Here is a 16,084-nt window from a genome sequence, read left to right as displayed (position 1 = left end):
AACCGGGATGTGGGATAGATGGTGACTGACACCCACAGTTCATCCTACCCATGGGGGATTTTGATGGGTGGGCATGGCCCCAGAGGAGAAGGGGATGTTTGGAGGGGAAGAGGTAGCGCTCTCAGAAAACAAAGTGGGGAGGCTAAGCCTCAAAGTGTTTCCGAGAGCGAGTCAGCTCAGAGAAGGGTCCTGACCCAGACTTCATTGGGCTTCTTGGGGATGTTATCTTATTGCTTTCCAATTCCCCATGGAAGCGGCCGAGACCCTCTGTGTGGCCAGGCTTGGTAAGGAGAACCCAGGAGATGAAGCAGTAGTGGGAGAGGAGGGACACAGGCTGGGGCCCTGGGGCTGATGACAAGAAAGCAAAGCTGGGGTGGGGGTATTGATGACCCCTCCTTCCTCGCTGCACATGGCCCCTCTCTACCAGCAGCACTCCCTACCTGGCCGAGGTCCACGGTAATAGATCTTTCCCCTCCCTAGAATCTAGGCAACTCCAGGGCAGGGATGTCGTACCCATGTGTGCTGCATGAATGAATGAACGAATGCATGCATGCATGAGGCTGGTATTCCCTGACCCCTGCCCCCGGCACTAAATGTGCACCATGATTGACAAGCAGCTGTCACTATCACTTTAGGGACCCAAAGGGCAGCTCTCCAAATTCCCGCAGGCCCTTCCGCTGCCTCACTAGGTGAGGCTGGGGAGCCCTGACTCTGCAGGCACTTCCGGGAGCAGCCCCCAACACACCAACACACCACCGAATGCTCAGAGCTCTGTGGCAACTGGAGATGCCCTCTGGGCTCCAGGACTGATTAAAATTCAGCTGTTTCAGACAGAATTTATGCTGGAAATTTTAGATACCTTTAAGAAAAATAGGTCTTATCTAGAGCCATGGTGGGATTTTCCAGGAAAAACGCCACTGTGCAATTACGGGAGCATTTTCCCAGACACCAAGTCATTGAGGGAGTAAACGATGGGTGAAGTGAAATACTGAGAAGGATGGGCAAAGATCAGGGTGCAGTTTATGCAGTGAGCAGATGGCTTCATTTACTGTCCTGGGGTTGGTTTTCAAACACAACTTCATTTACTGTCCTGGGGTTGGTTTTCAAACACACCTTCATTTACTGTCAGGGTCTCACTGAAACTACACTAAGAAAGCTGGAATTAGCAGCATGACTTCATGAACCTGCCAACTTCTCTTCCCTGGGGTAAGTATCAAAACTAATAAATGCTGGACTTTTAAAAAGCCTGCCTCAAAATACAAAGCACTTTAAATGACAGCTGTGCTTTAGTGACAAATGCTCCCCACATTATATATGAGAATGAATCAGACATAAAGCACAGCTTCTCTGTAAACTGGACCAGCTGCAGAGTTCCGTGGCATCGTCAGCTTACCTTGGCTTTTTTGTCATCGCTTCCAGTCCCGTCTTTGCTTTTACTGACCATGCGAGCTGATAAAATATAAAATAAGAATGCTTGTCACACTCCATTTTCACTGTTCACAGAAACAGCCAGCTGTGGTGAAGTTGCATTTCTCTGGGATAGGTCCGTGTTTTGTTTAGTTGGGTCTGGTGGAAACCAGTTGGTTCTCTTCTCCCTTGAATGTGCTAGGTCTCACATTGTTAGTATCAGCATAGCACACTGGGGTCACTGATTAGAGCAACCTGGCAAGAGGGGGCAGCAGGCTGGCTGAGGGTGGGACCATGCAGAAGGGACGCAGCAGAAACTGTCACAGGGACATGATGACACGGAGGCTATCTAAGGAAGGTGCAGTCTCCCTAACCCACAGGCTCCTGCCCTGTTTCTGCCAGGGTCAGCCTCACCCCACTGGGACCAGCCCCACTCCACGGACAGGTGTTTTAAAAGCCTCAGGGCCATGGATATTGGTAGCTCAGTGAGGACCCAGCCTCCTGCAAGATCCAAGGACGGGGGTGGGTGAGTTGTCTCCACACTGCAGCCAGGCTTGGCCCTGGTTCCCTGCGAGGTGCCTGCTCACCCTCTGGGCCTTGGAAACTACCTGGAGTCACCCAGCTCCCTTGCCCATGCGGCTAGATTGCCAGCAGCCCTGATTCCCACCTTCCTGGCCATCTTATGCTGACCACCCCATCTCCATTCCTGGTCACCTGCCTCCAGAATAGGAGAGCCTGGCAGGCTTGTCTTTGTCCCCTAGTTGCTGGTTGTACCCCCAAAGCTTACCCCTCACTAATAGGGGCTTTGGCCACCAGCCCCAGCTGCTCTCAGACGAGCCAAGCCCAGCCTAGCGCTGAGCCAGGCCTGGTGGGTTTCTTGCCACTTGCTGGTCTTCGAAGGGCACAAATCCTCACCGCTTCCCCCAGTTAGCTACAAACCAGTTACCATCATACATCATCACAGATAACATCAGCCTTCATCACACTCCCTGGTGAAACCAACCCACTGACCTGTCTGCCAGCATCAGTGCTAACTCACCCTTCTCCTTCTCTTGACAGCCACTGCTGAAAACTGATGATAGATTTTTTTCTTTGGTTTTAATATCATATTCCCTCTACCCCACAGACAATCGGGTCTCTTGGAGCTTCTCGTTGGCTATTGTCACCTGGATTTCTAGAGGGACCAGCAATGAGTATGCCCAGAGGTTTTCCAACTATACTATATGGCAGAATCACCTGCTAAAAGACTCCCAGGCTTACCCCACAACTGGGTTTGTAAGCCGAAAGTGGCCCCGGTAACCTGCACTTTAATAAGAGCCCCAGGCGAATCTGACTCACGTGTTCTTTCCTTTGCCCATATCAGCCAGCACCATCCATGGCACAACAAAATCACCTGCTAAATCAACATTTCCCAAACTGCAGAAGCACTGAACAAGTCCTCCTCCAGGAAATGTTAGCAGGTAGAATCGAGTAAGTTTGGGAAACCCACTTGTGACCTTCTCAGAGGGTCACAATGACTGTTAGTACATTAAAGGTTCTGACAAGTCCAGCAGCAGAAAAGCCTGTTTAACTTAGTTTAGTCTGTTTTTTTTTTTTTTTCCCGCAGTCACTGGGCCATGGAACTCTTTTTTAACCCAGACACACCTCCAGTAGGCTGGTAGTCAAGAAAACATCATTTCAGGAAATATTGTAGTAACCTGTCAGGTCAGTTATTTGTCCCCTACTGTTATAGGATATAGGATATACTTTTTCTCTCTTAACTTTATTTTATTTTACTTCATTTCATTTTTTGAGACAGAGTCTTGCTCTGTCGCCCAGGCTTGGGGTACGGTGGTGTGATCTTGGCTCACTGTAACTGCTGCCTCCTGGGTTCAAGCACTTCTGCTTTAGCCTCCCCCGTAGTTGGGACTACAGGTGCCCGTCACCACGCCCAGCTAATTTTTTTGTATTTTTAGTAGAGACAGGGTCTCACCATGTTGGCCAGACTGGTCTCGAACTTCTAACCTCAAGTGATCCACCTGCCTCGGCCTCCCAAAGTGCTGAGATTACAGGCATGAGCCACCGTGCCTGGCCTCTGTCTTAACTTTTCAACACAGGCTTCTTTATCTATAGCATTTCAAAGTTTTCTCTAAAAGTAAAATCTAATAAAAATTTAACAGATGCTTGCAACTGTGAGCTTCAGTAACATCCATTTCTGGGCTTGGCAAATAACTGTGAAATTCCAAGGGCCCCAAATTTATGGACAAGCTTGCCTTGTGGCTATGAGGTCTCCCGCGGGACACCAACTCTCCTCTCCCTGATACTTGGGACTCTCCCCACACCAATCCCACCCTGCGGGGCTGCTGTGGTCATGCTCCTGAGGGCTCAAGATGGGCCCTGCTCAGCCCCCTGCAATGCCAGCATGTGGATCTCCTCGTCCTCTGCTGAGGGAGGTGGCGGCATGTGGACCAGGGAGATCTTGTGTCTGCTCCTCATCTTCCTGCCACAAGGCAGAGCGGGTGGGGGCAGGGTGCTGGGCCAAAGGCACAGTGTGGGCTCTGGGCCACCTCTGAATGCTGTGTGTGTCGCCTGCTGTGTGTACCCTGCCCATCTCCGTGTTAGGAGTCCACATTCCAGCACCTCCTGGGAGGCGCTGTGGGATGCAGGACAGGTATGTCTTTCAGAGCCAACCTACCTGGATCCCAAACCTGGCTCTGTCACTTACTACTCAGTGACCTTCGGCAAGTTACTGCACTTCTCTGGGCCTCCGTTTCCTCATCTGCAAAGTGGGGCTGCTTGTGCCTACATGGGAGGGTTGGCGAGTTCTAGACACCGTGAGGGAAGCTGCCACCCTGCCGGTGGAGGGCACCCACCAACCTCCTGTGGGCTGATGGGCCATTGTGGACACATCAAGTGGCCAGAGAGTCAAATAAGGTGGGGAGCACGCGGTGGGGGTGCTGGTGACATGCAGAGTGGCAGGCAAGCGTGAGGGGCGCGTGTGGCCACAGCCTGAGCACGGGAGGAGACCGAGGGAGTGGAGCAGCTGCACCCAGGAGTCGGTTTAGTGGCGTCCTAGGAATGTCGGAAGCAGCAGGAGTTGGGAAGGCCTGAAGCTCAGTGGCAGTAACCGCAGCCTGGGAGGCCCGGGAGGTCCCCAGGGAAGGAGCGAGGAAGCTCAAGACACAGACCTTTGAGTTGAGGGACCCGGCTGACGGGTTTTCCCCGCGGAGCAGCAGCAGGCTGCTTTTCAGTGGGCTCTGGAAGCTCAGCCTCTTTTGTGTCCTCTCCCAAAGAGGGGCCCCGGGCCTCTGGCTCCTCTCCAGGAGCCCCTGGAAATGCAGCCCTTCCCGAATCCTCCTCCGGGTGCGCCTGCTCCTTCTGCACGTTGGGTGTGATTTCTACGTGGAACGTGAACTCAGGGGGCATGTCCTGCCCTTCAGCCCACCCTGCACTGGGCCCCTCGGGCTCAGAGGCTGGGATCTCTGTGGAAACTCTGGAGAGGAAATCCACAGGGAGGGCAATGGCACCCTCCGCTGGGAAGCCTGGGACGCTGGTGGCTTCTCTGGCGGCTGTCTGGGGAGGCTGCCCATCTTGGACTGGGGAGACCCTGGATGGAGGGGAGTCTTGCGGGGAGGACTCATCGACGTCGCGGTCTTCATCCACCTCCTCCTTGCTCCCCAGCCTCTCTTTGCCCCCGGCTCCCTTCAGTGGCGGCCCCTCCTGGTGCAGGTCTCCCAGAAGCTGGTGCTTGAGCAGCTCAGGGGCGTGTTGGCCACCCTCTGTGTCCTCAGGTCCTGTCCCTGAAGGCTGGCGTGTGGCCTCTCTGGGGCCCTCAGGCAGGAGGGGAGCCCCAGGCATGCTGGACACGAGCTGGTGGCTCAGACCTGGGGGGCCTGGCTCTCCGAGGAAGACTTCCTGGACCACCTTACCACTTTCAGGCTCTGTGTGGAGATACGCAGGGGTGGCGGACTTCGGAAAGGTCGGACCCTTCTCGGCCCAGTCCCCACCTTTTGGTCCCCACTCCTGGGAGGGCTCTCGAGGGCCTCCTGTTGGAGGAGGCGCTGAGCAAATGGGACGGTGCTGAGGAAGGCTCGCGGTCAGTGGGATGGGAGCTTCTGGCTCTTTCTCCCCCAGGCACAGCCCAGAGACCCCAGAGGCCTCTCCGCAGGGTCCAGGCTGGACGTGAGCACTAATCTCATTGGCCAGGGGCCTTTCAGGTGCCTTCCTCTGCTGGCCCGGAACTCTCAACTCCTCTGGTTTGAAGAGGCAGCGATAGCAAAAGGTTAACAAGGGCGCATTAATTGCTTAAGAGAGGGAGCATCATCCTGGACAAAATGACATTGAGAGGGCATCCTAGCCCCCTAACAAAGAGATGGGAGCACAGCTCTGGGCTCATCTCGTTGCCTTTGCTTGCTTGGAATGACAACTCTCCTGGTCTAGCTGCCACCAGCTCCCTGGGTCCTCCCCTCTCTGGGCCTCAGTTTCCTCATCTGTAAGGAGGGTTCCTGGACGTGGTGACCTCTGAGGGCCCTTCTGGTGTGGGTGTTATTCCTCTGCCTGTGATGGGCTCTGGTTGGGCACAGAGCATGTCACACATCTAGAGCCACCTTGGGCTCATGGGCTTAATCTACTGGGAAAGCGGGAGGGCTAAGGAAGCTTCTCCTGCTTTCTAGGGAATTTGAGCTTCCCAGAGAGTCTAGCCTCTAGATGGTACCTGGCTTGGGTGTAGCGAGAATCCCCTTTCCTCTCCCTACCTCTCACTGTTCCCCCGCCTCCCTTTTTTTTGAGACAGAGTTTCACTCTGTTGCCGAGGCTGGAGTGCAGTGGCGCAATCTCGGCTCACTGCAACCTCCGGCTCCCTGGTTCAAGTGATTCTCCTGCCTCAGCCTCCTGAGTAGCTGGGATTATAGGCACACGCCACCGCACCCGGCTAATTTTTGTGTTTTTAGTAGAGATGGAGTTTCACCATGTTGGCCAGGATGGTCTCGATCTCCTGACCTTGTGATCCGCCCACCCCAGCCCCCCAAACTGCTGGGAGTACAGGCATGAGTTTTTTTCTTTCTTTTTTCTTTTCTTTTTTTTTTTTTGAGACAGGGTCTCGCTCTGTCACCCAGGCTAGAGTGCAGTGGTGCAATCACAGCTCATTGCAACTTTAACTCTAGGGCTCAAACGATCCTCCCATCTCACTCTCCCGAGTAGCTGGGACCACAGAGGCACGCCACCACGTCTGACTAAGATATTATTTTTTATTTTTGTAGAGACAGGTCTCCTTATGTTGCTTAGGCTGGTCTCGAATTCCTGGGCTCAAGCAGTTCTCCTGCCTCTGGGATTACAGGCATGAGCCACCATACTTGACTTCTGCTCCCCTTTTTGGTAAATGAAACCAGTGAAACTAGTGTCTACAAACTCTGCCTCAAGCCCATCCTCTGATAGATTTGGAAAATCCAAAATGTGTGATCATCAAGAATAGAGTCTTTACTGATAGACCTGCCATAAGACTCCTCAAAAAATAAGCCCCATTCAGATCTATCCAGGTCACTGACCACAGACAAGCCCCTTGCACAGGTGAGGTAGGCTCCCGTGGGAGGAAGGGCTCTGCACAGCAGACAGTGACGGCCCTCAGGAGCACTGCTGTCCCTTGGTCACACAGCTTGCTGCACACCAACCCAGCTGATCAAGGGCACATTTCATGTTTTTCTGGTTCATTCATGTGACATTCATTAATCTGGCTGCATATTAAGAACAGGACAATTATACTCCTTGGTTCTCCTAATAAGCACCCTTTATGTTTTTTAACTCCCAACTCTTTGAACACCCCATCTAGTCGCAACACAACAACCCATGCAACTCACCAGCTCTGCTTTAAACAAAACCTGCAGCCCTGAAGGATTCGGGGGCTTGGAAAAGAAAGAAATTTGGATGAGGTGGGGGAGGAAGGTGTGGTCATGGACACACACAGGTAACATGTGGGCCCACCCCATCGGAGGCAGGGTGGTTGCCACGGGCTCATCCCCAAGAGGCCTGGTCACAGCGCAGCAGCACCTCCAGCAGCACCTTCAGTCTGATACTGGCCATGCTCATGGGCCCCTCCAATTCTTATTTCTGGCATCGACCACAATGCATGCCACACAGCAGGTAGTTTAATCAGTGGATCCTGAACGTATCAACTGGTGTCAGGAAACACTGACTTCTGCTTCTTACAGGGTCTGCAGGTGCCTTATGAGAGCCCTTGGTCAGTCTCTGGGAAGAGCAGCCTACAGGAAACCCTGAGCCTGAGCGCCAGAACTGACCAGAGACAGGGGCTGCCCCTATGCCGCCCCAACAGGACAGGTCTCCACTGCCTTCCAGAAGGCGCTTTCCTCCTAGAGCTTACTAGAGTGCTCTTGACTGTGATGTTACAGTACTCTGATATAATACAAGACTTTAAGAAACACTATTAAAAAAGAGACAAGGATCCCAAACATAAATAGTAAACGTACCTTGAAAAGTAATGGATACAGGATTGTACAGCGTGTGTAGGTGTGGGGGTGTGTGTGTATCAATGAGGAAACTGACATGATTAATTACACCCCTGGAGGAAGAAGCCAGGTTAGGAGAACGTTCTTTTTTTTTTTTTTTTTTTTGAGACAGACTCTCGCTCACTCTGTCGCCCAGGCTGGAGTGCAGTGGTATGATCTCGGCTCACAGCAACCTCCACCTCCCAGGTTCAAGCAATTCTCCTGCCTCAGTAGCAACTCTCCTGCCTCCTACTCCTCCCATGTAGCTGGGATTACAGGTGTGTACCACCATGCCCGGCTAACTTTTGTATTTTTAGTAGAGATGGGATTTTACGATGTCAGCCAGGCTAGTCTCACACTTCTGGCCTCAAGAAATCTGCCTGCCTTGGCCTCCCAAAGTGCTGGGATTACAGACATGAGCCACGGCACCCAGCCTGGCTGGGAGAATGCTAGGAAGTACTCAGCAAATATTAAATGTAGCAATTCTCAGGGGTTAGGAGGAGTTCGAGATAAATGAGTATTGTAAACACAGTAGTCCAGGTAAGTTAAGCCCCCATGCCCTCTTCAGGAGGCCTGGTCTCTAGACACTTACAGAAGAAAAGCCCACCCATCGTATACAGGCCTTCCCATGGCTTACTCTCAAAAGACTGCAGCTCCATCCTGAAACACCTTTTTCCATCTTACTAATAGGTACTTTATCCCTCCATGATTCCAGGCTGCTGTCAGAAAGCTTAAAATTCAGTGAGCGCAAAAGTCAAGTTCCCAGCAAAGATGGTGGCCTGGGCTTTTTCTCTTGCATGGAATATGTTCTGTGGGCATGTAGACATAGCCTGCACTAAAAATCAGTAGAAAAAACTCAGATCCACTTCTGTTTATGGAAAGCAATGATTTCTAGAGGTCATACGCTATCAAAACCTCTAGTTTTACCTAAGTTGAAAAACATGACCTAAAAGAAACAGGAGCCAAGCTTCTAGTTTTTGAAGCTCTTTGTTAGCCTAAGAATGAAAATGTGCCTTTCTGTGCCATGTGAGATGAGAAACGTCAGCCTGCTATAGGCTGTGACCTCTCTGGGGGCAGGAATGTGTAGTTAGGCCTCAAAATTCCCTCAACGAGGCAGAGTCTCCTAGGATCAGATGGCCTCAGAGGCAGCTCTGAACACTGGACAGAGCCCATCACTCAGGAGAAAAGAACAGCATCTTCCCAGCCCTTTTGCAATCTAGAAGCTTCCACATTTTACAGTAGGCTTTCAAGTTCATTTATCTAGCAAATGACAGAAAACAAGCCCAGCCCACATTATATCAGTATCACGGGTCTCCCATTTCCTAAAGTTAGGAATCTCTAGGATTTTTAAAGTTCTTAAGATATTTATGATAAATGATTACACAAAGCTGTCTTTCTTGAACACAGCAGTCTGATACCTGAGAAGAAAATCATAAGGGTTGAAGGCTGCAGAGAAGAAAGTTTAAAAGCAATCGCTTGGGGGTGACATGGTTAAGGCCTTGCTCCTGGATCGGCCAGAGGGCAGCCTGCAGTGAGAATCGCTGTATTTGAGTTTCTTTTTTCTTTTTGAGACAGAGTTTCACTCTTGTTGCCCAGGCTGGAGTGCATGATCTCGGCTCCCTGCAATGTCCGCCTCTTGGGTTCGAGCGATTGTCCTGCCTCAGCCTCCTGAGTAGCTGGGATTACAGGCACCCACCACCACGCCCAGCTAATTTTTTTTTTTTTTGAGATGGAGTCTCGCTCTGTCGCCCAGGCTGGAGTGCAGTGGCGCGACCTCGGCTCACTGTAAGCTCCGCCTCCCGGGTTCAGGCCATTCTTCTGCCTCAGCTTCCCGAGTAGCTGGGACAACAGGCACCCGCCACCACACCTGGCTAATTTTTTGTATTTTTAGTAGAGATGGGGTTTCACCGTGTTAGCCAGCATGGACACCTGGCTAATTTTTTTATTTGTAGTGAGACAGGAATTCACCATGTTGGCCAGGCTGGTCTCAAACGCCTGACCTCAGGTGATCGGCCCGCCTGTGTTGGGATTAGTGGTGTGAGTCACCATACCCAGCCTAGAGTTCCTGTTAGACGTTCATTCTCAGCTCCCAGGTCGGACTAGGTCTTTCAGAACTCTAAATGCCTTAGGAATTGCCCAGAAATGGTATTAGAAAAAAACCACCAAGGGTCTTTCTATATCTGAGTAGCCAACCTTTGATAAGAACCAACTCCCTAGAATCTCCTGGATTTGTGAATTAGGGCTCGGGTCCATTTAAATGATCTTTTCAGGGCAGAGCCCACCCCATGTCCCTCCTCCCAACCCCAAAGTCACAGCAGGCAATTCCAGTTCACTGACCTTGGGTCACGTGACCAGCAGCTTCGTCTTCCAGGCTGGGGGTGTCTCCGATGCCTGCTTCCTCAGCTGGTGTATGTGTCAGCAAATGAAGGGGGGTAAAAGCAAAACAGTTATTGTTTGCTAGAAACCAAGCTCTCTGTGTCTTCTGGTATTTTCCCTAAAACATTCAGGAAAGTCACGTCCCAAGAATACTAAGGTGTCTCAGCTCTGGCTTCTCTGCAAATGTCATTGCTGAGGATGCTGGTGGTAAAAGTTCACTAAATAAAATGCACAGCACCCACATGCAGGTGTGGCTATGACCTAGTAGGAAAGACTTTCTCCACTGGGGCCCTGAATGCCCCACTCCACAAGGACACACAGGCTGAGTGAGGTCAGAGAAGCAGTTTGCTGCTGAGCCGTGGTCGTGGAGGCTGTGTCTAAGCAGTGGCTGCTGGGAAGTTCAAGGAAAGACTTTGCCTGGGTTGTGGAGTCAGGCAGACGGAGTTCGTATCCAGGCACCAGCATTCATTCAACCTCTCTGAGCCTCCATTTCCTCATCTAGAACCCCAGATACTAGTTTGTCTTGTAGAAGGATGGTGAGGGTTAGTAAGAGAATTTGTGTGAACACGTTTAGCCTGGTGCCTGGCATATGGTAGGTGCCCCAAAATGTTACGTTTCCTTCCTCCCAACTTCTGGGTAAATGCCTTTCACAGAATGCCCTGAATGGGTGCTACTTGGTAAGAGGGAGGCTGGCAGTGCTACTGAGCAGTTTTTGGGGGTATCTTGGGTTCCTGTTTAGGAAGCCACAGCTCACCCCAAACAAGAAAGACTGAGAAAGTTCCTGACCACATCAATAGTACCAAAATCAACGTGCTTTAAAAACACCAATTTCTGCATCATAAACAACAGGACACTGTTACAGGACAATGCATGCAATTGTCCAGAAGAAGAGTTTATAAGGCAAGTTGGCCACGTTGACATGCATTGACCTCAGGCCACCAGAATCACCAGCATTTCCTGAGGGCAGTGATAGAGGTCACTGCCTCTGAGAAATGCATACATGTTGCTGGTCGGGCCATCAGTCTTATCTCCCAGGCCTGCAATGAGTCAGTCACTCTCTGCACCTAAGACAGGAATGCTGGATCCCCACCACTGGCCAGCACAGGCCTGTGTGAAGACTGTAGGCAAGGGAGAGAAAGGTTCGCGAGGTTCCTGGCAGCCATGTGGTAGCCTCAGAAACGCCCAGGCCATTGGCTGTCCCCAGGCAGCTGCTAAGGGGATGGGAGGGTAGGCAATGGGCTCAGGGGGCTCCCATCACTAGCACTAGCATGACACAGACACCCTCCGGGTCCATCCAGCCGACACTGCGCTGCCCACGAGGCCCAGTGGTGACAGTGCCTTGTCATGCAACAACATCACTGAGCGAGTGTTGGCTCAACTGCCTGGGCACAGCTCTGAGTGCAGATTCGGCCTGAGTTTCTGACAAGGTGATGGCAATGGTAGAAAGGCTCAGAGTGACAGCAAATCCCACTAAATGCCAGAGTCCTTGAGACAGAGAGCATGTGGAGGCTTCCCTGGACACTGTCACTGCCACGGCACTGGGTGAGTCACCTTGCTGTCACACACCAGCGCAGAGCTGTGATAGCCGGGCCTGGCGTGAGTCAGAAATTGGAGGCTGTGCTGTCTTTGCCACCGCTTGACCCCAGCAAGGGAGCTGCTTGGAAACACCAAGGAGGGAGGGAGGGCACAGTGGAGGTTGGACCTCACATCACCAATGGCCTCTCTGTACCCTGCGGAATGTTTTACAAGAGCCAGGAGGGCCCTGTGCTCTCCAGCAAGGCAGGATCCTGCAAGGGGGTGGCCACTCTGCACCCTAACTGGATGGCCCATGGGGAGTTTCACTGGAGCGCCAAGAACAGCAAATAGGATGGGCCAGAGCGAGGTGCCAACTAAGGTCTGCATTGTCAGTAGCTGAAGACACATGCACCCAACTCTAGAACCACCCCACCACACGGAGGGTGTAAAGGGATCTTTAGGAGGATTTCCTTGGAGAGAGTGGCTTGGGGGTGGTGGGAGTGGCTACATGGCCACCCCCATCACAGTCCCAGTACAATGTTTCAAGTCAATACGTTGAGGACATGTGGTGCATGTCCCCTCTGGTTAGGGACCTGGTGGTCTATGATCAGGGCCCCACCAAGGAACACTGAGAATCTGCCCATTCTCAGATGGAAGATGGGCTGGCCTTGCTTTGGGGGCAGAGCAAAGGACAGATGCTACAGTCCTGAGAACTGTCCGCACACCCACAGTTTGCTTGCCAGCATGTTTCCCGTGGGCCCCATGTGGGCACAGGTCAGAGAGAGTGCATGGGAGCCTCAGATCATGTCTAAGAGGTGGCAACCAGCAGGACCTCAGAGGTGAGGCTGCAGCCAGATCTTCAGACTCCCACAGGGCCGAGGAGATGACACGGCCACCAGAATCCAGTGCAGAGGAAGGGCTCTTCAGGGGAGGATAGCTGGAGATGGCAGACTGGGGGAAGAGTCTAGAAGAATTCAAATAAGGTCCCCATGGAGAGAGAGAGAAAGAGTATCTCCTTGAAACCTATGCAGGGAGTGTGACATGGCTCACACCAGGACCGACTCAGTAAGAACCTTCCTGTTTCTCCTACCCCTCCCTTCCCCGCCAGCCCCCAAGGGGAATGGCGGCAACTTTGAATGGAGTTAGAAGCTTTGACTGTCACATGGGACTGGCTGTTCTAATTATTTAGCATTTGCACACTGTGTTTTGCCACTGTGGAGACTAACGTACTTTCAATTACTTTGGAGTGATGGAAAAGTCAAGAGTTGGCTAGAGTTTTCATTCTGGGCAGGGGAGGGATTTCCCCCAGTGAAATAACTGAAGGGAGAAGAGGAGAGAAACTGAAGTTCCCCGTGATCGCATCCCGTGATCGTGCCACGGTCTTCAAACATCCTTCACGTTCAAGGATGAGGTTCTGCCCCAGCTTCGAGGACATCCCCTCTGCCCATCTCAGGGGACCTCACGGATCAAGTCACAAAGCAGAAATGCACTCAGAAGGGGCCAGGGAGGGGCTGGTCTCAACACACAGAGCCCTAGAGAACGCTGCAGGCTTCCCCAGTAGCTGCAGGGAGCACCATCTTTAGGAAGGAAAAGAAACTCTTTTCTGGGCACATCTTCCCTGCTCTCCATTGCTGATGAAATCCTGTCTAGGCCTCTTCTGCATTTCTTGTTGGGCAACTGGGCACCCTCCAAATCACCAAACCAATGGCTGGCATCTTTACGTAAGTGCAGTGAAGAGACGTGAAGGAAATGACTCCAGGAGCTCCAGGCTGTGCGGGCGTTTCCTAGGGCCTGGGGAGCTGAGCCACTCTTGGGTGACTGCAGCCTTGAGCCCAGCGCCCTGTCCGATCAATTCCCCATCACCCGTGTTGACAAGGCATTCTCGTCATGCCTGTCCTACACGAATATGTTTGAAAAGGAGACAGAGTCCCAGAACTGGATGCTAGATCACATGTCTCAGCTCCTCTGGGACCACCTCATTAAGATCACCAAAAGATGCGGTCCAGTCATCTGCACCCTCTGTGCGCTCAGGTGATCTTTGGGTCCACCCCTTGGGAGGTGGCCCTGTGCCGGACAGTCTGAGCAGGAGGGTGGCTGACCTCAGGTGCCAAGAAGGCACGGGTCTGCCACCACCTGCCCCAGAAAATCCTGCAGAGAACTCCCTGGAACTGATGCGCTGACTGAGGCAAGATGAGGAGCGTCTAGAAGAAGTCCAGAAGGCCCTAAATGCTCTGAGAGGCTGGCAGGCAGCCAGGGAGGTAGCTGGGCACCAAGATATCAAGCTACTCACAACCCAAGATTCCCAGGAGCCAGAATCCACCCATGTTCCTGCCCCACAGGAGGATAAACATGCAAAGTGCCCTCACTTCTGTCGCAGGTCAGCTGGGGCACCGGGCAGGGCCTTGACTGCCTGGGGGTCTCTGGGGCTCACCCTCACCTGTGGTTCCTTCTGGGATCTCCATGTGGGGCTGGGCGGCAGCCTGCTCACCGGGAGCTCTCTCATCCACTAAGGGCGCTGTCACATCTGGAAACCACCGAGAACCACCTTAGAGGAGCCAGGATGAGCCATGCCCATCACCTTTGCTTCTTGTGCAGGAGCAATGCAGGGAGGAGGAGTGAGGAGGGGATCAGCCATATGCAAGAAAGCAGCCCTGAAGCAGGGCCTGAAGCCCCTGCTGCCAGCTCCCCAGGAAGCACACTGACATGCTGCTGAGTGCTACTGGCTCATGAACTGCCCAGCTCATCCACCAGGAAAGCCCGGCAGCCCTGTCTAAACCCCAGTGAAAGGGACTGCTGGGCATGGCCCCAGGCATTTTAAAAGAATACTGAAAACCAGATGATTGCTCATAACTATTTGATCCTTAAGGCGAGAATTACAACTGAGACAGCACGGGGACTGGGGGGGTTAGGGCGGGGGCTATGGTTTTGCTGTGAGACTTTGGGCAAATCCTTGGTCCATTTTGATTGGACAGTTTCCTCATCTGCAAAATGGCAGTGTCTTCTCTAGGTGACTTCCAAGACTTCTCCCAGCTCTAACCCCTGTCTCCAAGCCCATGACCCATAATTCAAAAATTTATTCCCTTGCATGGCAATAAATAGGTCCGGTCCTATCCAAAGTCAGGCATTTGACTGTCGCATGGGTCCACCTTCACAGCAGAGGCAGGAGGGAAAGCTCGGCTACCAGGAGCTGCTGTCAGTCTCTCATCAAGGTAAACGCTTCCAAATCAGTGTTCCTCTCAAGCAATGCCCTGGCACACTCCCAGGCCACTCCAGGTACACATAAGGAGTTGTCAGCTTTGAAGGCTTTCCAAGTTCAATGAAGGACATTTTAATTATGGTTGTCTTGGGTGCAGGCAGAGCAACCAGGCAAGATCCCAGCCCCAGCAGGGCTCCCTCCACCAGGGGTGGGAGCCAGTGCTCTTGAGTCTCACGCCTGCACAGGGTCCAGAGGGCATTGAGACTTGTTTGGGAGATTCTTCCAGACTGTTGAGGGAGCACTGAGAGCCAAGGCTTGGGAAGCTGGCATGAGGTCTGGCATCGTTTTGTAGACTTTCTCAGGATGGCAGGCAACTTGCAAAACCATCCCGACAAGATGAACAGGAAGTGTCTTGCATCACTAGCTCTAAGAAGGAGCCAAGAGAATCTAACCTGGATATTCTTATGAGGCTAAGAACCTCAGCAGCAAGGCCCACGCCTGCTGCATCCTCTAAAGATGCAGCATTGTACCAAGCAAGGGGCGGGCACTTGACAGCCACTTTCCAAATTCATCCAAAGGTAGATGCTTGCAGAGACACTTGGGCAAGTTTTTCACCCCAAGACACAAGATCCAAATGAATGTGCAGAGCCTGAAGAAGTGCTAAGAAAGGAACCTTGAACCTCCAAGGGGAGGATGGAGAGACAGACGGGCAGATACTGCCAACTAGTCACTTGAAAGCCATTATTAACATTCTTCTCCCTTGATTTATTCTGCTAAAGAGGCTGGAAGGCAAAATGCTCAATGTCCTAGCCTTGCCTGCAGCAAGGGGTGGCCATAAGACCCAGCTCTGGCTGGTGAGACATAAGTGGAAGACTGCCACTTGCAAGAAAACTCCTGTTTTCCTAAGGGGACGCATTTAGTTTCAGGGCCCTTTTGGCCACTTTACTTTGCAACTCATTCCTGCTTCAAAGGCAGATGTGATGCCTGGAAGTGCAGCAGCCACTTTGTAACCATGAGGCAACAATCCAACCACTAAAGATGACAGAAAATAAGGACGGGAGAGCATCAGTGACCCTTGAGGTGCTGGCCAAGTTCAGGCATCTGATTATGTGAG

At 52.2% G+C, this 16,084-nt stretch overlaps 1 protein-coding gene across 50 annotated transcripts in view; it reads right to left on the bottom strand.

Moving 5' to 3' along the window:
• The window catches only part of MAPT (microtubule associated protein tau), a 132,291-nt gene that overhangs the window by 40,006 nt on the left and 76,201 nt on the right, over positions 1-16,084 (bottom strand). For 15 of the 50 annotated variants that reach the window (XM_074020008.1, XM_074020013.1, XM_074020009.1 and 12 more), the window contains 2 exons: positions 10,221-10,286; positions 1,394-1,449 (listed from right to left, as the gene is read on the bottom strand). In XM_074020008.1, coding sequence (XP_073876109.1) covers positions 1,394-1,449; positions 10,221-10,286 — 122 coding nt within the window. Of the gene's footprint in view, positions 1-1,393; positions 1,450-4,574; positions 5,328-10,220; positions 10,287-14,211; positions 14,299-16,084 lie in introns of all 50 variants that reach the window. The other 35 variants (XM_074019997.1, XM_065531780.2, XM_065531789.2 and 32 more) reach the window with 3 other exon arrangements.

Source organism: Macaca fascicularis, chromosome 16 (genome assembly GCF_037993035.2).
Source record: "Macaca fascicularis isolate 582-1 chromosome 16, T2T-MFA8v1.1".
Lineage (NCBI taxonomy): Eukaryota > Metazoa > Chordata > Mammalia > Primates > Cercopithecidae > Macaca > Macaca fascicularis.
This window is presented reverse-complemented; position numbering and strand designations above follow the sequence as displayed.